The sequence below is a fragment of the Caretta caretta genome, chromosome 20 (genome assembly GCF_965140235.1).
Source record: "Caretta caretta isolate rCarCar2 chromosome 20, rCarCar1.hap1, whole genome shotgun sequence".
NCBI lineage: Eukaryota > Metazoa > Chordata > Testudines > Cheloniidae > Caretta > Caretta caretta.
In genome coordinates this window covers 6,830,060-6,853,853 of record NC_134225.1, presented here as the reverse complement: position 1 = coordinate 6,853,853, position 23,794 = coordinate 6,830,060, and the positions used below count along the sequence as shown (strand labels likewise).

Genomic DNA, 23,794 nt, shown 5'->3' with positions numbered 1-23,794 from the left:
GGAGCAGCCACAGTGGGACAGCTGGCTCAACATGCTAGTAGCTAATTCTCAGCTGATGGGGATCAGCCGAAAGCCAGCATTACAGTCCAAGGCAGGGGAGAGAACCCCACTCTTCAGCTAGCCAGACTGCCAGCTCCTTCTGGCCCAGTGGAGCAGACACGGCGCCAACAGGGAAACCCCAGGTCTCGCTGTACTCGTCAATTTTAAGGTCAGAAGGGACCACGGTGATCATTTATTCTGACCTCCTGCACATCGCAGGCCACAGAAGCTCATCTGACCCTCTAAGGAAAGGCAGCTGGAGGCTCCAGGGAGTCCGACCTCCAGATCCCTGGTCGATTGCTCTGCCTAAGAGCCTGGTGCCAAGCACCCGCTAGTCCCCTGGGCTTTCACAGCGAGCAACACAAGAGCCAGCCTCGGTTCATTCTTATCATGAGCCCTGGGAGGGGGAATGTGTCCACACCCGGGCCTGCAGCCCTCAGTGCTTGAGCTCAGCTTCCATACAGGGGCTGGGTGAGAACCACTCTTCGAGAGCAGAGTCAGCAGTGGGGATGTTACTGTAACCCACCCTTCTACTGGGTGACTGTTCCCGCTGGCTGAATCACACACAAGAAGAGGAGACTCTACGGTCTGTTAGCTCAGGTAGGAGAGGCTCACGATTTGAGACTAAGAGTCCCAGGTTCAACCCCTGCTATAGACAACGCACAGAGGGCTGCTGCATGTTCGGGTACTTAGCAAATTAATAATGGCTCGCTGTTCTTCCTGGGGTGCAGATTAATGTGGGCTAAATTCAAAGCAGGCAGACACAAGCATCAAAGACCCAGAGGAGCGTGTGGCAGCAGAAAGGGGACAGGCCAGTTTTGATGTAAGAAGATTGAAAGGCAACAGCCAGATGAACCGAGCCCCTAGTGGAAATAACTCATCCCCCATCCCTGCTGGAGTGCAGTGGGTCTGACTGGATCCAGCCCACAGCGCGAGAGGACTCAGAGCTCAGAGAACCACCATCATCCAACGCAAGCCGGAGATGGGCAGATATGGCAGCAGTAACCAGTGGGGTTGTAAGCAAGTGGAGCTACCTGTGACCTGAACATTAACCAGCTTTCCCGGCTGATAAACTTGGGACCAAACACCGAGCCTCACCGGGCCTCGCTCTGGTGGGCTGCCAACTCCCTGGACTTCTCCACTCACGATCCAGACCCCACAGCTGAGAGGCTGCCCCGAGAGCAGAATGAAAGCCGGACCCTTTGACATTAAAGACATTTTCAAAAGCTTCTGCAAGCCCCAGGGGTATTTATGCACCTAACTCCCTTAGCTGCTTTTTGAAAACTCCCCCACTAAAAACTTGGTGTCCAGTGTTGGGAGAATGACACTTCCACCGTCCCCCAAGTTGTGTGCATTGCACTGACTGCCAGTGGCTGCCCCTGGGTGATGCTGCTGCATTTGGGGAGTGCATGGTTAAACTGGGAAGGGACAGCTTCCTTTGGGTTCTGGCCAGAGACTTAGATTCCTCCCCATTCCAGTCCTGCCTCGCTCACCTGCATGGTAGGCCACAGATCCTCTGCTCCAGCCGGGATGGCGGTTTTTCGGGTAGTCCTAGGGCAGAGAGAGGAGGGAGGGTGGGTCTCATGACTTCACCCATTATCACCTAGAGTCCCAGCAGCGGGAATTGCTAAAATATTTCCCTATAAAATGTGAGTTTGCCTTTGGCCTTGGGCTGAGATGGAAAATCCAGCTGTAAAAGCGCAGCAGACACATCCCCCACTCCCCCCAGCCACATCCCTGGCGCCACGGCATGCCCCCTCCCGCCATCCCCGATGGAGGCTGTGACTCGCTTGGCTTCAGGAAGGGGAGGGGAACCAGGCCCTGTGCAATCAGAGCGCTTGGCCCATGAGAGAGTTAATTGGGAGGCCGTGGCATGGCCTGCCTCAGGTGCATGACTCACCGGCAGGTAAATCCCTTGGGATTAGACGGCTGCAGCTCAATGAATGAGGATGCACTGCACCGAGACCAATCCCAAACCACCGGGGATGAGGGAACCCTGCCCGAAGGCTGCCAAGGCTAACAGCAGGCCAGCCAGCACCAGCATGAGTCAAGGGTGACTCAGAGCTACCTGCTCCCCAGAGCTTTCTGGCCCCTGTTTGAAAGATGCTCCTGGGACCTACGCAGCAACTTGCTCCACCGCGGCCCAGCCCAGTGCAGAGCGTGCGTTGGCTAGCGGCGCAGCGGGAACGCTACGGGGCTGGGGACCCAGGACAGGGATAGGCCTGTTGCATCAATCAGAGGGGTTGGGGTGCTGCCAGTCCCGACAATATCACCTGGACATCAGACAGGAAGGATGGTCCAGTGGTTAGGACGCAAACCTGGGACTTAGTCAAATGGCTGCCCCTTGGACAAGGCATGTCTACACTGAACCCTGAACCTGGGCTCTGAAGCCCCCCTTCCGTCCACAAACAAATCACTCTGACTCAGGGCGCTAAGCCCTCAGTCCTAGAACCCTGCTGGGAGGATGGGTCAGAGCCAGAGTCCCACTGAGACTCGGTTCCAAGCCCTGTCTTTTAGCAGTGTGGGATGCCTGCCAAGCTGCAGCCCCGAGTCAGAAGGTCCGTGCAGCACAGCGCAGATACATTAGCATGGCTGAGACGCGGGTCCAGCAGCTGCAAACCCAGGTTCACAACGCAGTGCGGACACTCAAGAAATCCCAACTCCATAAGCCCTGGTCCCACAGATCCAGGTTTAGGGAACAGTTTAAACGGACTCAGTCTCTCTGTGCTTGTTCCCCATCTGTACAATGGGGTTAGGGTTAGGGGCATGTGGGGTTAAATACACGGAAGGTCGTGACGTGACGACAATATGGTGACAGGGACCAAACCAGTACAAGGGGTAGATGGAATTTAGGGTTTCCAGCTGACAATGCTGTGACCCAGCGTGGCTTGTCACACTTAACCTGGCCTGCCCCCAAGAGACCGCTGGACACAAGCGCCCATTTCCACCTATTTGCCGCATTCCAGCTGCAGCAAAAGTGGGCAAGGAACAGCGGGATTAAACGGGGTCGCTTCTGGCTCCTTCCCAGCCCAGGTTCCAGGGGCACCTCCTGCCTGTTGTGGGCCATTCACGTGGGCATTTTGTTGCCCTGTTAACGATTTTGAGTCCTCTCTTCTGAGAGGAGGGGCAGCTTCCTTTGGGGTCTGGCCATGGACAGGTTGCCCCCTTCATTCCAGAACGCAACCCGCCAACCAACTCATGTGAAAACTACAAACAGTGTAGTCTTTCCTCAGTGCTTACCTCCTATCAACTCATCTTAATCACCAATCATCATCCCTAGCTCTTATCCCAAAGCGCTTTTCAAAGAGGTATCATTGTCCCCACATTACAGATGGAGAAACTGAGGCATGGAGGGGGGAGGAGAAGTACTTTGCAAGCCAGTGACAGACCTGGGAACAGAAAACACCTTCTCTCTTAGGGAAGAAAGCGCCTAAGAGGGTCTGTGTTGGTCTCATTCGTTAGGCCAGGCCTGCTCTTAGCTGTTTGAGCGGCAGAGTTATTGCCATCAAGGTAGGTTTTTGCCAACGCGGTGATGCAGGTGAAAGCCTAGTGTAGAGAGTTATCCCAGTATAAAACTGCTTATGCGGGTATCGCTTATTTCGCTTCTCTGAACCGGAATAAGTCAGGGGGCAAAGCCGACACAGTTAACACGGCAAAACCTAAGTGCAGACCCGGCTTTACATGGTCCCCGCAGAGAATGTCATCAGAGGTGCCCATTGCAATGCAGACACTCCCTCACTAGGAACTGAACTGAGAGCCCACCCCTCATTTCACGTAGAGCCCGCAGAGCAATTTCCAATCACTGTCCCAGATTAGGGCTGTCCTGGCAGCCTCACTCGTAGGTTGTCATCAGACAAGGCACAGCTGGGTAACAGGCAGACCCCTGTAGACAGTAGCTGACTTGGCAAGAGAATGGAACCTGGCAACGTGGGTACAGCCAACCCCAGGGCCAGCTCTCACACAGAGACTGGACCTGGCAAGCCCGATGTGCCATGAGGAATGCTAGCAGCAGCAGGGGAGGGTAATGTGCTGCATCACCCGGGAGACGAACATGAGCGCATGAATCCAGACCACATGTCAGGACAAACACAGAAACAGATGGCAGGAAAGGGGCAGTGGGTGGTTTGCATTCTCGAGGGGGAGGCAGCGCAGCCTAGAGGATGGCTCCTACGCCACAATCAGGTGAGACCTCACAAAGAGAAATGAGCCTGGCTAGATCATTCACCTGCTGGGGGGGAGAGGGGTGCCTGGGAAGGGGCTTTTAATAAATAGGCACAATAATAAAACATGCAGCTTGTGTAACGATCGGGGCACCTCGTGGAAGCTGAACATGGTTAGGCTGGGTCATCCCACGGATGGGAGATCTCCTCAGAACAACCTGGTCTCCGAAGCCCCACCTCAAACCACTCTTGCTATCAGCAGGCTCGTGGACAGACACACATATCGGACGGATGTGTGGGACCCATCCAGAAGGCACTTTCCCCGCAGTGGCTTTACCTTCCGGGCCAGGCCTAGCGCGATATAGCACTTCTCCCCGGGGTCTACGATCTCCACCTCAAAGTAGTGGCTCCTGGTGCTCAAGGGGTGCCTTGCCTGGGCCAGCCCAACGTCGATGATGCTCTTCCCCTTGCCCACGTACTCCAGGAGCTGCAGAGAACAGGAGATCGGAGTCAACCTCTGAGAGCAGACGCGGCACCGGAGACCCACAAGGCAGGGACTCCTATGGCAGCAGTTCTCATCTTTCCCATGCCAACACAGTCCCAGCTCCTCACCCAGTAACCCACTCCCAGATAACCAGGACACTCTCCCCTCTCTTAGCAATACAGGAAGGACGGGGTGAATCCCCACCCCCCAGGCACCTGTTCACAAGTCATAGGTAGCAAACCCCTGACCTGCAGAATGATTGATTGTTTGCCCTGGAAAGGTCCCCTGCACGGCCACAGAGCAGGCCCTGATCCTGTCTGCACTGCACAAGTGACCCGGGGGAGCCTGGGCGGCAGGTTCCATCTGTCCCTAGCCTGGGAGTGTTTCGTAGCCCGGCAGGGAGCAAAGGAGAATGCCACTCAGCTCTCCGGCCCAATTTAAATCGTGGCACTTCAAGGTGAAGTGAATGGCTTATGGAAAAGCCTGTATGGAAGGAGACCAGCTGGGTCTCTGCAGCCCTATGGGTAGGGTCACTCAGTCTGGCTTAGTTATACAGTGATCTAGCTCCGCCCAGTGGGAGGGACTTATGCCCCCAACACTGGGAACCGGGAGGGGGGCTCAGACAGATTTCAGAACTGAAGGTTGGTAAGTTTCAACAGAAGAGGGAAAGGAAGTAACAGAAGCCAGCCAACCTGCTGGCCTGGCCAAGGGTCACATAAAAGAGCATGTCAGGCCTTGTCCCCCTTGGGATACAGAGAAGCATCTTCTAGGAAGCAGAATGAGACCGCTCAGTCCTTTCAAACAAGCCAGGGACAACCCTGCGATGACAGCTGTTCTAGGCTACCCCCTACATCCCACCAGATCACCCAGAACACCCCATAGCCAACTCCTCAAGAGAGCCAGCCATCCCCGAAAAGCCCTGGGGTTGGGGAGGAAAGGGGAGTCATTAGAAGAAACAGCTTCTGTTGGAGAGAAAAAATAGATTGTGTCCTAGTAGTACAGACTGAGTTAAACTGATCTCGCTTGGGATCTGGCTAACTTTGGGAGGGTGGGGAGGAGAGAGAAGAAAGCTGCATTTTCTGTCCCAGTTGCTCTAAGGATCCAGAGGGAATTGCAAAATCTGGGTTTTTCAGGAGGAGAAGGGGATGTTTACAAGGCCGGGAGCTTTGCAGATTCATGAGGCAAGCCCTGTGTCACGAGGTTTTCTTTGGACAGCGCCCGACATTCCAATTGTTGCTTCACAGACATCAGCTTTTGTTTCCTGCCTCCAGCAAGCCGGGCCCTTGTCCCACCTAACGCAGCTGCGTGGAAAAATATCCCTTCAGGGAGCATAAACGAGACAACCTCACACCCTCCTTTGCTCCCCAGGGCTGCCTGGGCTCATCTCTTAGGAAGAGAGTCTTATTTACACTCACAAGATCAGAGTTGCAAGAGCCGACACACCACGTCAAAGGCCTGGCAATCAAGAAAACAACACACGAACTGGCTGACAGCTGGAGCTGACAGATTAGTTTGTACCAGGCCCAAAGCATCTTGTCCATTTTAGCTCCCCCACCCCGCATCTCGGAGCCCGGCTGCATGTTGAACCAATATTTGCTGGCTCCTGCCAAGCCATGGAAAGGGTCAGTGGTTTACATTTTTCCACTCAGTCGCTGCATTGCCACGGGATTCTGAGAACTGCTCATCCATTTAAGCACCAAAATAAAATCAGCACGAGGCTCTGGAAGACGAAGTCACCTCGGGTCACTCCTTGACAAGGAACAACACTGGAAAGAGACTGTAAATGTTCCCCTGCTGGAAGAAAGCAAGCTTAGAAGAGAAGGATACTTACGTAGGATCACGTAAAAGAGCATGTCAGCTCCGTCGATTAGAACAGCAGATAATGTAGGTGGCTGCACATTATGCATGCATGTGGCGTCCAGACAGGGCTGGGGCCAATGACAGCACCAGACCAGGAGCTAGTCCTACAGGCTGATGGGAAAGAGCCTGCACAACATTACATGAAGAGGGTAAGTTTCCTGGGCACAGCAACTGCTCTAAAACACTGGGGAGATGCAGAATGGCCAGGGGTTTGTGGGGCCACCCAGCTGTGCAGAGCCAGGGGCTTGCTCAGAGCCAGGGACATTTTTTTCCATGCTCTAATAGATCCACTGTAGGTACAAACATGGCGCCCATAACCGCAGCTTCTGGGCATATCACACTTATCAATGTATTTAACCTCCTAACCCTGCTGCGAGGTGGGGCAGTTTTCCCCAATAGCCATGAACTGAGGCACAGAGACACTAAGCGATTTGCCCTCAGGTCACACAGGAAGTGTGTGGCAAAGCCAGGAATTGAACCTGGGTGTCCCAATCCCCAGGCTACAACCCTCACCCCTGCACAATCCTCCCTCAGCTAGCTCTGCTGCAATATACAACCAGAGCATGTGCTCCAGGCCAGAACACAGCATTCAAAGTGGAGCACATGCTGAGAAGAGCCACTAGGTTGACCAGGGGAACGGAGCTGATCTCACAAGAGGAGACAGGAGGGGCTTGGCTTGCTCAGCCAGACAAAGGCTGAGGGGGATCCAATTGCTCTAGGCAAATTACACCGGGAAGGGGGAAGAGCTTGAGGAGCCAAAGGACAACGCTGGCACAAGAACAAATCTGAATTAACTGGCCAGGGAGCAGCTGAGGCTGGAGGAGAGGAGTGGGTTTGCAGCCTCAGTAAGAAGGGTTGGGGGCAAGTGCCCTATGCTATCTGAAGATGGAACCTGATCCATTTCTGGCCAGGATGATGTGATGGGGCTCCCACAAAACCAGGCATAACCTCAGCGACCATTCCAGTCCTATGGCTCCACTCTTTGTGCAGGGCAGCTGGCATCTTACAGAGCAACTCCAAAGCCCTTGAGGCGGGGTGCCTCAAGGCATCTGGGGGGAACCTTGGCTCCCCTGAAGTCAATGGCGGAACCGCCTTTCGGTGAGGGAAGGGCAGTGGGGGAAGATTTCCCCATGTGGTTTTCAATTCCCATCTCCTGGAAGCTTCTCCAGACCTAATCCAAGCTGGATTTGGGGGGGCAACATATCCAGGGGTTTCCCAGGTAGGGGGCACAGTCTGAGACTCTTTGGTGGCTCCTTCTCCCCACCCCATTCCCTAAAACCTGGGGAGGGAAATGGGCTCCAGGGATGCTCACAACACAAAAACCACCAGCACAACCTGCCCCACAGGCTAGCAGCCACGGAGCCCATGGGTTGTAGGATCCTGACCTCTGACCTCTCACCCCTAGCGTGGGAGGTGCCAGGCTTGCTGCTGCCCTGAATCTGTGGGAAGATACCTTCAGACCCCAGTGCTGGCACCCCAGAGTTGGGTGACCGCTTTCTAGGGGCAGGCTTGGCACCCACCAGCCGGGCCCCTGGCCCTGGAGACCTTCCCAGATGGGAAGCTTCCCACCAGCAGCTCACGCCCCTCGGCTGCAACTTGCCCCAGCAAAGGTGCTGGCATGCACGCTCCTCCTGGAGACCGGAGGGGGGCATTGTTTACCCAGTGCCATGGCAGCGCTCACAGCAGTGGCAGTGATTCACCCAGCGGTGCTGCCCACAAAATACCTTAATCCCCTTTTAATTAGCTGCTTTAAAACTAGTAAGGCATCATCTGAATAACAGACTGAGTAGCGGCTACCAGCCTACGCCCCCCAGCCCCGCCCTGTGCCATCCAACATCAACAGGGACTCCTCCCAGGCCTACACAATCCCTCCCAGCCCCCGCACTCCAGCTCAAAGTGCAGCCCCCAGCACCCTCCGGCCTCCCTCGTGCCCCATTCCATGGCCATACACCCATACAACAATGCGTTTGCCTCGCCCCCACTGGAGCTGGGAACGCTCTCTGCGCTAAGAGACAACGATAGCCGCATCCATAAGGGTTGCGCCGTGTCTTCCGCGGCGTTCAGAAGCAATCACAGCTCAGAGAGTGAGCGACAGGACCCTCAATAGCTCGGTCGCTGCTGGAGCTCAAAGAGATGATCACACACAGACGCTTCAGGCCTGAAAGAGCTATAATTTGGAAGCCTCCCAGTGCAGAGCACAATGGAGTGGCTCCTAAGCTGCGATGGGCAAGCGCAGCTCCTCTCTGGTTTGACGGAGGCGGCGCTGAGCCAGGAAAAAGGAACCGCAAGGATCGAGGACAAGTCTGAGAAGGCCCCCCCACCCCTCCGAAGAACAAGGCACAAAGCTGGAGAGTGGCTCAGGCAGCCCGCTGAGTGCGTAGGCAGGTTGAATACAGTGCCCCTCTGGAAAGGCAGTCCCATGCTGGCTGGTCACCTAGGTATGAGTTCTCAACCGGGGGGGGGGGGCAGGACCTGGTGTGAGGAGGGGGCACATGCCACCTGGCCTCTCTCACATTGCTGAATGGCATCTTGACTTGATGGATGAAGGTTCCAGGGGGTCCCTGGAACCTAAGAATCCTTTGCCATGGGTAGGGAGGGAATCAGCCCATAATCTCAGCAGGGCTTCTCAAGGGGGCATTTGTGCCACCCTTGCCAGCTTCCCTTCAAATGATGCTTCCTAGCAGGCAGCTGGGTTTGGAAAAAGAAAGAGGCCCGTGTAATTCCCCAGGACGGGGAGCGTGTGCGGGGAGGAGACGGCCCGAGGCGATTGTGGCGCAGATGACGAAAATTCCAAGACAACCAACTTTTCGGAACAGACAGACACATGATAAAACTGCCCTTTACGTCCCCCTCCCAGCCAACCGGAGCACCCAAACCCAAACCAGGCCTTTCATCAAGGGCCGTCAGTAATAAGACTGTCCGAGAGAAGAATGTGAATTATGTGCATTATCATTTCCTGACAGTCTGGAGCTAAAACGGAAAAGCCCTGGCTAGAGATTCAACGGATTGGGGGAGGGGGAATTTAGCAGGGGCAAAGTTATTCAGCACTAAGGGTGGCAAGATGGAGAGGAACAGTCTGCAATCTCCCCTTCTAGGCTGGTCCAAGGGCGGAGGTGGTTTTCACCGATTGTTCTTTCCTGGTGGAGAAGAGGGATAGCTCAGTGGTTTGAGCACTAGCCTGCTAAACTCAGGGTTGTAAGTTCAATCCTTGAGGGGGCCATTTAGGGATTGGTCCTCCTTTGACCAGGGGGTTGGACTAGATGACCTCCTGAGGTCCCTTCCAACCCTGAGATTCTATGATAAACTGTATCAGAGAGCTAGTCAGTCGGACATTATTAAAATTAGGCAAAGGCAGCATGGTGCAGTAGGCAGAGCACAGGAAATTTGAAAATCATGTCCCAGGCCTTCAAGCGATTGCGATTCGGAGGCCCCTACCCCACCCCAGTGTGGCACCCTCTTAGAGGGGCCTAATTCTCAGAAAGTCCCGAGCACCTGCGTTCTGGAAACCAGGCCATTTGATCAGCAGCCCAGACATGCAAAAAAATCACTAGTCGCTTTCAAAGACATCAGCTCTGCTACTGCTTTGCTGGGTGGCATGGGGCAAGTCCTCACCCCCTACCCTGCTCTGTGCCTCAGTTTCCCCATCTATTACATGACAATGATGCCAACAATCCTTTATAAACAGCTGAACTATCAGGCCCTTAAGCACCTAAATCTAGGCCCTGTCCCCAGTGTCTGAGCACCTCACAATCCTTAGTATATTTACCTGCCCAACCCTGCTATTATCCCCATTTCACATGGGGAAACTGAGTCACAAGAGAGGTTAAGAATGGATTTTGTTGTCAAAGGCTCAAATGGCAGCATCCCCCTAAATGACTTGCCCAAAGTCACAGTCAAAGTGGGGAACTGAACCTGGGTCTCTCAAGCCCCAGGCTAGCACCTTAACCATTAGGCCATCCCTCCCCTACAGGCCACTTAGTCTCCCTGTTGAAAATCTTGGCCGTACTCTCCATTGCAGCGTCAAGCTGCAGCACAGAATGCGTAGCCTTGACTTTGGATTCTAATGAAGCACTGCTGAGACCAGCATCGCAACACTGGCCACAGTTCTGGGGTCCACATTTTAAAAAGGGAGTTTCAAAATTGGAGCAGGAACCACAAAAGTGAGCTAAGAGCAAGAAAAAAAAGCCTGACGGTGAATTCAATTTGTTTAGTTGATTGAAAAAAAGACCGAGAGGAGATTTGATTACTGGGAATTGGGCTAGGAAGGGGGGCTGACTACACACACTCCTGGCCGGAGATGCTCGGACCACCCCGAACGCCGCCTCTCGCCCCCCTTCCCCGCTGCTTGGGGATGGTTACTCGCTCCCGCCCACTGATCGGCAGCACTGCTCTGCATCCCACCTCAGCCCTCGGCAGTGATGCCTTCCAGGCAGCGAGGTGCCTGTACTTGCACCTGGGAGCCTGGGCTGGTTCTAGGCATGCTGGATGGACATCTAACACCGGATCTGTAACATAGGTGCAGCCGAATTAACATGGGCCCCTACTGCACTACAAACTCTCAGCCAATTCGCTGCCTATCTCCCTCGGAGCCCCTGCCCACCGACTAGGCACAGAGTGGATTTTCCCTCGAGGGGCCGGAGCCTGCTGACACTCGTTACTTGGCAAAGCTAGCTCTGTGAAGGCAACATGTACTCGCAGCAGTCGATGCTACAACAAAAAAACAAGGTTCAGATCCAGCATCGCCAGCCCCAAACATCCAAAAACGCCGTGTCAGGCTCCAAAAATTGTGAGATTATTTTTAAGCCAATCACGAGGTTTAAAAAATCGCTTGTGATCCTTTTTATTGGCTTTCCAGTTTCTGAACATTTGGGGTCATGTTTTCTAGCTTTTCTCCACAAGCACAAGAGCTAGAAACTTTCAGTGATTAAAAAAAAAACCAAGCTGAGGATTCTGTCACATGACTCCAGGAGATGGTGCTTTAAGGAGTAAAGAGACACCAAGCAGCGAGAGAGTCATGAGAGAAATCACAGCAGCGGGCAACACCGCAGACCCATGGCTATTTCCCGCCCACATCGACAACCTTCCTAGCTCCCTTGGCCTTTGTTGCACTGGTATCTGCCACCCCGCAATTTCAGTGGGTCAGCTAATTTAGCAAACTCTTCCCGGCTGCTAAATAAAAGGCTGAATGCCAGCAGCTGCACGGCACCCCAGCCTCATCCCAACGCCACACAGGTCTGCTCCAGCCCAGGAGGGTAATTGGATTCGCATGCACTGAAGCTAGCTCCCCAGGACAGGGAGCGCGAGACCATCTCAAACCCTTTGCCAAAGTCACTCCAGCCAATGAAAATAAAAAGCCCTCAAGTTTGCCTGGCATAACGTGTCCTCCATGAACTGCTGCTGCCTATTACTCATTGTTGCCTCAGCCCCCGGGTGCAGGGAAATCCTCACGATTCAGTCTGTTCTTTCGCTAGGGCCCAAAGCTAAAAATCCCTAGATGTGCCACAGAGATGGCTCACTGAGTTCATCTCTCCGGCAACACAGCAGTGCCAGAGCCCATCCACTAGAGGGAGGCAGTGTGGCCTAGTGAATAGAGCACCAGCTATTCTGGGTGCTATTCCCAGCTCTGCCACCGTGCTGGGGCAGGTCATGTCACCATTGCCTCAGTTTCCCCATCAGGAAAATGGAGATAATTACACTTTGAAATCTACTGATGAAAAGCAAGGTATAAGAGGTAGGTAGTCTCATCACAGATGGCTTGGTCTTCCCGCGGGTAAGGAGCTGGCAGCAACTAGCCATCCTATGGCCTCAATTAGTAGCAAAAGTAATTAGCTATCCACCAGAATTCTGAGTCAGGCACATGGAGGAACAGGTAGAAGTTGGAAAAGAAGGGGCTATGTTCCACGCCAATACACAGTTAGACTGTGGAACTCACTGCCACTGGATGTTGTTGAGGGCAAGAACGTAGCAAGATTCAAAGAGGGACTGGGCACGTATCTGGATCCCAAGGACATCCAGGTAAAACAGTAAGTACCAAACAAAGTGTTGGAAGAGCGACAGAACTTCCCACTCCCGCCCAGCTCTGTCTCATTGATAATACACGTTCATGCTGCAAGCCACGAAAGGGGAGGAAGCGCAGGACCCCTGGGCGAGAAAGTTGGATGGACCCAAGATTAGAGCCTTTGAGATTCCACTGTAGTGCAGGGAATCTCCCGTCATGCTGCTTAAAGCCCCGCAGGCTCATGCCACCCCCACACGCTGTGTGGCAGGGCCACCCACGGACCCCCTTTCCCAGCAGGGATCAGGGTTAGTTATGCGCTCCTGTCACTAGTGGGATGGAGCAGGCAAGAGAAAGGGATCGGATCAGGCCTGAACTATACCGAGGATTAGAGGAAAAGACTCTTTCATGCTCCTGGAGTGGCTGTGTAACAACATGACTGCCAGGCCTCCTTCCTTCCCAGAACCCACTGCTTCAACCCCCCTTCCGGCCGTCTGGCTAAGCCACCAACATGTTCTTAAGGAGAGAAAATACACAGGTGGCAGTTAGTCTAGCAGTGAGGGCACTGGAAAGATTGAGGACACCCGGGTTCTATTCCCGGCCCTACCACCAACCTGCTGCATGACCTCCAGCAGGTGTCTGGGGCTTTGTCTAGACTAGGATTTAGAGGTGTGGGATGGACCACAGCGGCTAGCTCGAGCTAAGACAGGTCTTCTCAGGCTGAGTAAAGAGAAAGCAGAGTGTTCTTCAGCACATGCTGTAAAGTCTAGGCTACCCGACAACATCCCATCTTTAAATCCCAGGCCTTGTCCACACACGGACGCTGCAATGCTTTAACTGTACTGATCTTGTGAAAGCAGCACAAGCCCCTGATGGGAATGCAGACTTACCAGTATAAAGGTGACTTATTCTTGTAGGGGAAATGGAACAAGCTATACCGGTCAAAGGCACCTTTACACCAGCATACCTGTGCTCACACTAGGGGTTGTACTGGTATAACCAGACGGGTCAAAAAAACAAATCACCCCGACCACCAGTTACACCAGGACAAAACTGCATGTACAGAAAGCCCAGGTCTAGTCCGAGCCTCATTTCCCTCCAGCCCTTCGCTGGCCTTTTGTTTATTTAATTTTCAGGCTCTCTAGGGCAGGAATCACCTCTCACTGTATGTGCAGGGCCCAGAATGACGGGGCCCCTTATCTCAGTTGGGGCCCAAAGGTGCTACCCTAGTGCAGATAACAGAAGTTCCGCGAACATTATGATGTTAAAAGAAGCCAAACAACAAGCGACTTCTGAAAGATGCCAGAATCACAGCTGCTAGGGATTGGAGAATGGAGAGCCAGCTTTGCCCTGAGAGTAGCTGTCAGAGGGACCTCTGTCCAGGTCAGCAACTGGGGGTAGATACCCATGCTCTCTCTACCCTCAGTTTTAGAGAGAGGGAAACTGAGGCACAAAGAGTAGCAGCGACTTGGCTAAGGTCATCCACTGACCCACGACTCCCAGCTCCTAGTCTTGGCTTTAAAAGCCTGATCTTGCCTCGTGCACAATTTCCCCACTGGGGACAACAGGACAGGTAGCTTTGTCCAAGCCTAAGTCATCTCAGTGAGACGAACACTCTGGTGCCAAGCTCACATGCAGGACTATGGTTTTGCTAGCATGCCCCAGCTGGCACATCTGGGCGCTGATCCAGTCCCCAGAAGAACCCAATACCAACTTGTCAGAGGAGCCCCACTCCCCAGCTGCCAACAGCACTAGGTTGTCCCCAAGGAGCTCATCTGATGTTTGCATTCAAGACCCCTCTCATCCGACACAGCATTTTGGGGGACAGGTGACTTAGAAATGAAGAAACAAAACTGGTCTGTGCCTGTAAGAAGCTCTGTCCCAGGCAAATGCCCCTCTCCAAGCAGTCTGTCTCTTTCGGAAAATGGACGGTCTCTGTATTGGTGGACCAGGAAATGAGCCTATTTAAAAGTAACACTCTGCACTCATAAGATGCTGTTGATTTGAGGATCTCTTTACAGACATTAAGCCTTCACACCAGAATTAGGAAGTTTTAGAGAGGGGAAACTGAGGCACAAGGCAGCGATGTGACATGGCTACGGTCAAGCGCTGCGTCAGTGGCAGAGCTAGAAGAACCAAGGAGTCATAGAATCATAGAATATCAGGGTTGGAAGGGACCCCAGAAGGTCATTAGTCCAACCCCCTGCTCGAAGCAGGACCAATTCCCAGTTAAATCATCCCAGCCAGGGCTTTGTCAAGCCTGACCTTAAAAACCTCTAAGGAAGGAGATTCTACCACCTCCCTAGGTAACGCATTCCAGTGTTTCACCACCCCCTTAGTGAAAAAGTTTTTCCTAATATCCAATCTAAACCTCCCCCACTGCAACTTGAGACCATTACTCCTCGTTCTGTCATCTGCTACCATTGAGAACAGTCTAGAGCCATCCTCTTTGGAACCCCCTTTCAGGTAGTTGAAAGCAGCTATCAAATCCCCCCTCATTCTTCTCTTCTGCAGGCTAAACAATCCCAGCTCCCTCAGCCTCTCCTCATAAGTCATGTGTTCTAGACCCCTAATCATTTTTGTTGCCCTTCGCTGGACTCTCTCCAATTTATCCACATCCTTCTTGTAGTGTGGGGCCCAAAACTGGACACAGTACTCCAGATGAGGCCTCACCAATGTCTAATAGAGGGGAACGATCACGTCCCTCGATCTGCTCGCTATGCCCCTACTTATACATCCCAAAATGCCATTGGCCTTCTTGACAACAAGGGCACACTGCTGACTCATATCCAGCTTCTCGTCCACTGTCACCCCTAGGTCCTTTTCCGCAGAACTGCTGCCTAGCCATTCGGTCCCTAGTCTGTAGCGGTGCATTGGGTTCTTCCATCCTAAGTGCAGGACCCTGCACTTATCCTTATTGAGTCCCAGTAACCCCAGCCACCACACCCTGCTGCTTTGGAGATGGGAGAGTTCAGCACCTGCGTGGGAATCCCTCTGCCCGAGAGAGGGACAGTGGCTTCTGCTGGGGCTGATGCAAACCAAGGGAGTAAAGGTGGGGTGCCGTCGCACACAGGAGCCAGCTGTACCGTGAAAGAATGCAAGAGCCTATTTATAAAGTTCCTAATTCGGTGTTCATGCCACACCCTGCCAACCCTCCCGCGTCAATTAGCACCGTGCATTGTTCGAACGTTTGTGGTAGTGCGGCTGAGCTGGCCGGTATTTACACATGGCAAGAGGGAAGGGGTGGGGGGGAGAACCAAAGAGACTTGCCCTGGCAGGCAGGAGCCATGGCAAAACCCCACTCAGCCGTTCCAGGGAGCAGATGAGAAACACTCGCTCTGTCTAAAGGTCAGCGAAGGCCTTGGAATGTCTCTCCTGGCCCTGCCTCAAAATTCAACTTCACAGATGTTGTCTGCAATGAAATGTCAGAGGAGAATTGGGGGGGCGGTTAACAGAGGTTGAGATGGAAAAGGATGCAGCCCAAGACGGCGGATTCTTCCCCGCCGCGGCGCCTTGATCAAATGGTCCGGCCCGGCTCCATCCGGCACACACGAGCGGCCGTCACATGTGCTGCGACGTGGGGTCTGCGTTCACAGCTGCAATCCTTTAACAGCTGGAGAAGGTTTGGGCCCCGAGTTTGTTTTTGAAAAAGGCTCTGGGAGAGGGTAGAAATGCTCTGAGAGCTCCAGCTGGGAAGAGGAGGCAGCAGCAGCTAGTGATTAGCACAAGGTTCTAGCTTCCAACCCCACGGGCAACAGCACTTCGGTCAAGTCACATACCCCACGCCCACCGTGCCTCAGTTTCCCCATCTGTGAGCAAAGGATTGCCTTTGTCTTCCTCTACCACAGGACTTTGGGATCCCCAGAAGAAAGAGGAGATGCAAGTACAAGGGGAAAAGGACCCCGGCTGGACCAGGGAGGAGGAGGAGGAGAAGGTATGTTTGGCGTTGGGAAGAGCCCTCTCACGAACAAGAATGGGCTCCAGACACTGCTGTGCACTTCATTACAGAGCCAGTCCCTCCAATCCCTCAGACTAAGCCGGCCTCATAAGCCCCACCGTGATGTCGGCAGATATTACTGGCCCTAATTTTACAAGGCAGGAAACAGGGGCAGTGAGGGCAAAGCCTTGCCTGTGGTCAGAAAGTGGATCAGAGGCAGGAACAGAACCCAGAAGTCCTGACTCCCAGTCCCCTACTTTAACCACAGCTCTCCCGTTGCCGTGGGACAGCATGTGTCAGAGCTGTTAGCGCATGTGGCACTCAGGATGCCCCGGAAGCATCAGGGGTAATGCAGCAGCCACAGGCTCTACCTCCACTAGAAGGGCAGCGAGCATCCAGACACAGCAACAAAGAAAGCGGGAAATTCAGACGCCCATGGGTCGATCCACCCTCACGTTCAGCAGTTTCCTTTCTCACCCTACCGAACACAAGCGAGGTGAAGTGCTAGGCCCTACAGCTACGCCAACAAGGCAGCTACCGCCAGCCCCGCTGCTGGGTTCGCCTGGGATGCCAGGTGACGAACCGCCCCGCTGCACCCACCGGCTCTGGGGAGCAGCCAGAACACAGAGATCCCTGCTCCGCAAAGGCAGGGAGGGAAGCGAAGCAGTGTTCCAGAGGGCGGGGCGTGCTGGCCAAAAACAGAGCCAGGAGAGCCAACTCAACCGGAGGCTCCACCACCCTGTGACAATGACCCATGTCGAGAGGTCAGTGCGGCAGAGCATGGGCAGAGAACGTCCCGAGGAGCCGGCTTCTGCAGGGAAGCCCACACAGACACTCAGCGAGGCCGGTGCAGAGCCAGGCATGACGCGGCTCTCGTTTTGGCCCTCATCCCTTTGGACCCAACCCCACCTTTGATTGTCAGCCTTGTACCCTTTGCAGGTAGGGAAAGGGGCTGAACAAGGCCTAGTGCTGGACCTTGCCCACACCAGCAAGAAGCACGTCCACAGGCTGGGCTTGTAGGACCAAGGCCCGGAAGCTACGTGACAACCCAGCCATGCAGAGGGATCATCACATGGCAGCCTGAGATTTTTCCCCAGCCAATGAGGGACTTGCTCCTCACCTGCCCCCAGCCAGGGTAAAACCCATCTGATAATTATAGGGACCACGCTCCAGGTAACCATGGCAGCTGGGGAACAGAAAGAGCATGGCAGCGCTCCAAGCTACTGCTGGGCTCTGGGAATGGCCACTCCAGACCAGAATCCCCTGCAAGGATGGAGAAGCATGGTCTTGGATTACTCGGCTAGCTTCAGGGGCAAGCGAACCAGCCTGTGGGACTCCACTAGCCGCGTCGCTCTCAGGAGCGGACAGGAGCAGCCTACAGTGGGGATTTTACCGGGTCGTGCTGCAGAGAGACAGATGCAATTGCCAAGCTCATTGTGTATTGCAGCAGCCCCAATGACATACGGGCATCCCAAGGACGCATTCATACCCTTCCACAGGTTCACGCTGAAACAGAGCCAACTGGCTTGTTAGCTTTGCAGCCCTCTTCATGACAGACCAAGGCTTTGCACCTGGTGGGATCAGTAAAGAGTGGCTTTGCCAACTCTAAGGGCGGGGCCGCCCATGGGTGAGAGCAGAGGAAAGGGAGTGAGGACTCCTGGGTTCTATCCCCAGCTCTGGGAGGGAGCATAGCCCTGTAGGTAAAGTCACGGATTGGGAGTCAGGACTCCGAGATTTTATACTGCCCTAGAGATTGCAGCTAGTCAATTTCCCCATCTGTAAAAAAGGGGCTAATAACCACAGATCTCACCGTGCTTTGCAAAGATGGCTGAAGTGTGGTGTCAGAGCGATTGCGAAGCCCTGTACCTCACAGCCAGTCAGGGCTAGAAGCACTTTGTGCATCAGTATAAATGCTTTTGGGACTAGGACACATCTTCAGAACTGATCTTGGTAGAAAGCAGCTCCCAGTTATATACAGTTAATAAAGATGCCCCCAATCAGTGGGGCAGAATGGCAGCCATGAGTCCTGAGAGACCTCAAGACTTTCATCCCTAGGCCGAGTGGGACGGAGCGAGTGTCTGGACTGTAACGCAGCAGCGCCCAAACCAGTGACTTCAGAACTCCCAAGCTAAGCACAGATCATACACAGCTAGTCCCAAATTTTCAACTCCTGCTGCTTTCCAGTGCCGAGCGGAAAGGAGGCACGGAGACACCTTGGCAAAGAGTTCAAGGCTCTACCTTCTAACTGGGCGGTGATCACTTATGAGATCATGCATCGCTGCCGGGGTGCCCAAAAAGCAAAGCCAAGCAGGGTTTTCAAAAGAGCTGCTTGGAACAATTCCACTTCTTTGATGAATTTCCAGGGGGTAGGGGGAAATCCCCCGCACTACCCCCACCTCGAGCTTGACTAAAAATAAATAAGCATCTGTGTGTTTGTGGAATTAACAGAGCCAACAATCTCGCTTTGGAGGAAAAGATCACACAAGCCTGCACATTCTTGGGTAATGCTAATTCTATCTAGCAATTAGCCAGCACTTCCCCCTCACAGATCACAAAGCACTGTATGCAGGCAGATCAGGATCACTGTCCCTGTTTCAGAGAAGGAGAAACCGAGGCACTGGAAAGAGAACCAAGGTTCCAGACTCCCAGTCCAGAGCCACGCTCATTAGACCATGCTACCTCTCTGGGTAGCAGCTGGGGAGAAAAGATGCCAGTTTGGTCTCTTTGGCTCCTTAGGCTCCCCCACTGTTGTATCCACTTGTTGTCTCTCATTTTAGACTTAGCTTGTCAGCTCCTCAGGGCAGATCTGTTCTGGGTTTGTCCAGCGCTTAGCACAATGGGGCGTCTATAGGCTATCACGGTATAAATGGCAGCAGCTACTGTAGCTTACAAGGCAGGCAAGGAGAATCTTTAAAACCTTATTCCTAGCTCCAACCTGCGCCCTTCCTGCCAGAGACCCTTGGATTCAGAGGAATTTCCCTGTTTGACATCACAGCCCCTGGTAACCCCAGTAAGAACCCAAACTAACGCAAGCACAGAGCCAATCCGTCAAGCTCAGACCATTCCCTCCCTCCAGCACAGAGCACAGCACCTGCTGTAGAGAGGGGCCAATGCCTCAAGGGGACCCTGATCACCTGCCAGCTAGGTCGGCAGCCAACACCCTGCATAGCACGTGCTCCGTAGATCCCTGCCCCCAGCGTTAAGATGCTCTCTTTGGAATCCAGAGGGGAAGGAGACCCAGGGCAGGGGAATGGCAGGAACTGGGTTACCTTCGCCCTAAGGAAGGACCAGGTTCAAAGCCTGCACCTAAGCTGAAGGCAGACATTGCCCCGTGCTCCCTGCAGGGGCGACCCATCAGTTCACTCACCGTGCCACAGACCTTCACGTCATGGAGCCGGCCCCACTCATCCTCATAGCTATCCACCATCATGATACTGTCGTCTTCCTCGTTGCCCAGCTCGGCGTGGAGGTGCAACCGAACCTCTTCTCCCAGCGAGTGCATCCCCACGGCGGGGAAGAGCCCATCCGGGGACAGGGGCATTATGGTGGAGCCCACCTACGGGATACAGCCAGCAAGACCCTCCGTGAGCCTCCTGTACCTCTGGTGTCACCTGCTCGCAGCACGACAGGTCCCTGGTATTTCAGTCAATCCTGCCAGCAGTAGCAGAGTTAGCCATGGGAGCTGAACCCCAACCTCTGCCCTATGGGGTCAGGGGGTCTCTGTGGGTCACAGCTGAGCCATGTCACTGGAGGAAGCCTGCTCTGCATCTAGAGGATCTAGCCCCAGGAAGAGCAGCTCACACATTCTGCCCGTCCTCATCTCTGCAGAGCCTGCCCTGATGCCCACAAAGCCATGACTACAGGTGAGTTCCACCAGCAACTTGGTTTTCAACAGATCCCTCCCCCACAAGCAGTAAGAAACCCAGCCAGATGGACAACCATTTCCAATAAGCAGCTCGTACCCTCTTTCCGTTCTTGGTGAAGAATATCTGGGCTGTCTGGACCTCAAAAGAAACTGGCTCGATCCCGCAGCCAATCCGATCCCCCGAGCTGCACTTCGTCCCAAACTGTCGGCCCTTCGCTCTGCCATTGTAGAGCCTGAGGGTGCGAAGAGCAAGGAATGACCTCGGAAAGCATCGCAGATGCCCCAACGTGAGACTCACTGGCACCCAGGCTCGGCACAAAGGGCAAAATTAACAAGCAGGGGAGGGAGGAACACTTTGTGCCTATAGGCCCCTGGGCCTCCGCAGGGACACAAAACACTGTCAGGGCATCATCAACGGAGTAACCCTCCCATTCGCACAGTAAGATTCCAGGTGTCTCTGAGAGAATCCCAGGTAGCACCCAGCTAACCTCAATGCAGTTACCTTGACCCCTGCAAGAAGCTGCCTGGACATCTGAAAGCTTGGCAGCCAGCTAATTCAGACTGGCCGTCTATCCATCTTAGGTACTTATCTGGCCCCCATCAGCGGAGCTCTGAGCACCCCACAATCTTTAATGTATGGTATGTGTGAGGCAGGTGCTGATGGGGAACCAAGGCCCAGAGCGGCTACATGACTTGCCCAAGATCACCCCAGAAGTCTGGGAGACCTGGGCTCAAGTCTCTCAAGTGCCAGCCTGGTGCCCTAACCCCTGGGCCGTTCTTCCTGTCTGGATACGAGGGGATGAGCACAGAGGGTACAGACCTCACCACAGATGTGGGGCTGCCTCGGAAGGGAAGCAAATGGAGCAGCTCAGTGGAGCGCCCAGCAGGATGCTGACGCCTGCTTAAGAATCTAGGGCTGACAGCACCAGACATTCCATGGCAGTGGCAGCTTGGCACGTTTTCCAGAAGGTTTACACAGTCCTTTTGACCAGAGAGAAGGAACACGCAGCTCCAGCACAAGGGGGGATGTCTATGTGTTGAGCGATACCCAGAGCAATCTACGTGTCATTTCCCCACTAAACCTCTGACTGCCAAAAGCTGGGATTGGACAGGCGATAGATCACTCGATAAACTGCTCTGTTCTGTTCATTCCCTTTGAAGCAGCTGGAACCGGCTACTGTGGGAAGACAGGTCACTGGGCTAGCTGGGCCACTGGTCTCCTCAGGGCTTTTACTGCTGATCAAATTAATTCCTGCATCCACCCAACCCCCCATTCACTCCACACAAGAGTCACAGCCCCTGTGACAAAGGCCAGCACCTAAAGCCCCCTGTATAGCAGGCCTCAACCAAAGCAGCCTGTGCCCCTCCCTCCCTCCGCCACTCCCCCCACACCCCCTGAGCCCTTTTGAATCAGCAGCTCAGGAAATGCCACAGGAAACGCACACACCAATGTGCTCCCCAGCCACGCCTCAACGCTCCGCTAATCTGGCAAGCAGGGGGGCACCCAACTCACTTGCCATCGTCAGCATGGTAGGCCACGGAATCAGGCAGCCACCCCGGCTGATGGTCCAGGCTGTAATACTGTGGCACAAGGCCCACGGCAATGGTGCCCCGCACACCACTGTCCACAATCGACACCTGCAAGTAGTTACGAGAACAATCACTTTCCATTCAAACAGTAACACTTCCAGCCATGAACATGGGCTCGGCTCCTTGTCGGCACCTGCCCACACCAACACAGTGGCTCAGGTGATCAGCCAGGGCACAGCCATGCTGCACAACAACAAGCTGGCTGCACCTCCAGAAACGGGGTGGCGAGAGAATTTCGACCCTCCAAGCTCAAGTGAGGGAGAATGGAAAAAAACCAACAGTAGCAGCCAGGCTCCATCTCCAAGAACGGAGCTTCACCTGTTCAGCTTATCAAAGAGCAGATGGAGACCGAGAGGTGATCTGATCACGAAGTACCTTCATGGGAAGAAAACACTGGATACTAAGGGGCTCTTTCATCTAGCAGAGAAAGGAAGAGCAAGAACCCATGGCTGGAAGTTAAAGCCAGACACATTCCGACCAGACACAGGACACCAATTTGTAACAGTGAGGGTCATTAACCACCAGCACAAACCACCCGTGGAAGTGGTGGATTCCAACTCTTAAGGACTCAGAGCCAGACTGGATGGCTCTCTGGAAGGGCTGCTTTAGTTATGGGGCTCATTACAGGGGTAACTGGGAGAAATTCTCTGGCTGGTGTTATGCAGGAGGCCCATGCCAGTTTTAGCATCCAGGAATCTCAGTATAGAAATCCCTGGCTGAACATATGGCGAAGCCAGCAGAGCACAGAGACGCAGCACGCTGGGCTAGCAAGAGAGGACAAGAGGTGGTATCACCAGGAGAGAACAACACACACAAGGAAGGATCTTTAGATCAGCTCTGACCCAGGGAGTTCACCCAGCCCCAGAAAGCAAGTTTACCTCAAAGTAGTTGTTGTCTTTGGTCAGTGGGCGGGGGGCGACATAACAGCCAACCTCCCCGGAGTTCCCATGGTAACTGCAGACAAGAAATAAGAGGCCGGGTTACTTAAACATCATGATCTGGGCTAGGCACTTTAAATGACAAGGGAAGTCAGGGTGTGGGGAGCATGTGGCTGGGTAGCCGACCACATCCATCTGGCGAAGGTGCCAGTCATGCTTATCTGCCAGCTGAGCTAGCGAATGGAACAGTCATTACCCAATTCATTGCCAAGTGCCCCCTGGGCAGGAGACTAAGGCCTGGAGTTTCAGAAGCGACTGGCAATTTTGGGTGCCCCACGTGAGATGCCTTGGAGGGGGCCAATTCTCAGACAGACCCGAGCACCTGCACTCTGGAAATCAGGCCCCTTGGAGGTGTCTCAAGTTGGGCCCCCAAAAATCACAAGTCACTCTGGAGCATTTAGATTGGACAGCTCTGCTTCCTGGCTGCAGTCCTAGGGCATGCCACAAGGCTGCTGGTCCTAGCAGCAGAAGCCCCTCATTCCTCAATCCCCTTACTTGTGGGATTTGCAGCTCAGTCCAATCAGCCACCTGCCAAGCTTGGAAACACCACACCTGCAAATAACATTCTGTAGTTCTAGAGCATTTCAAAGCATGTTATATACACTTATGCTTTAGGGCAAGGTGGGTCAGTATCCTTCCCTCCATCCCAATTTACAAATGGGGAAACTGAGGCACAGAGAGGGAAAGGGGATTGCCTATGGGAGATGCCAGGAACAGAACCACAAAAGAATCTCTCCCCTCTAGGTAAGCCTTGTCACTTGGGACATTAGTCAGGACAAAGCACAGAAGAATGTACTGTACATCACAACCATGTCCTAACCAACAACACTGGACGGAGGAGGGGATGATACAATGACCCAATGTGCCTTTTCCAGCTTAAATTTTTGTGAGTCTCAACCCACTGGAATAACCGCAGGATGCATCAT

General features: G+C 53.8%; 1 protein-coding gene across 2 annotated transcripts in view; it reads right to left on the bottom strand.

The window, feature by feature from the left end:
• Window positions 1-23,794, bottom strand: part of SPRYD3 (SPRY domain containing 3) — a 38,278-nt gene that overhangs the window by 9,606 nt on the left and 4,878 nt on the right. Inside the window, exons 3-8 of one of the 2 annotated variants that reach the window (XM_048834770.2) lie at window positions 22,809-22,884; window positions 21,854-21,978; window positions 20,438-20,573; window positions 19,843-20,031; window positions 4,537-4,686; window positions 1,533-1,590 (exon numbers count right to left, since the gene is read on the bottom strand). In XM_048834770.2, the coding sequence (XP_048690727.2) occupies window positions 1,533-1,590; window positions 4,537-4,686; window positions 19,843-20,031; window positions 20,438-20,573; window positions 21,854-21,978; window positions 22,809-22,884 (734 nt within the window). The remainder of the gene's footprint in view (window positions 1-1,532; window positions 1,591-4,536; window positions 4,687-19,842; window positions 20,032-20,437; window positions 20,574-21,853; window positions 21,979-22,808; window positions 22,885-23,794) is intronic. The other variant, XM_048834771.2, reaches the window with a different exon arrangement.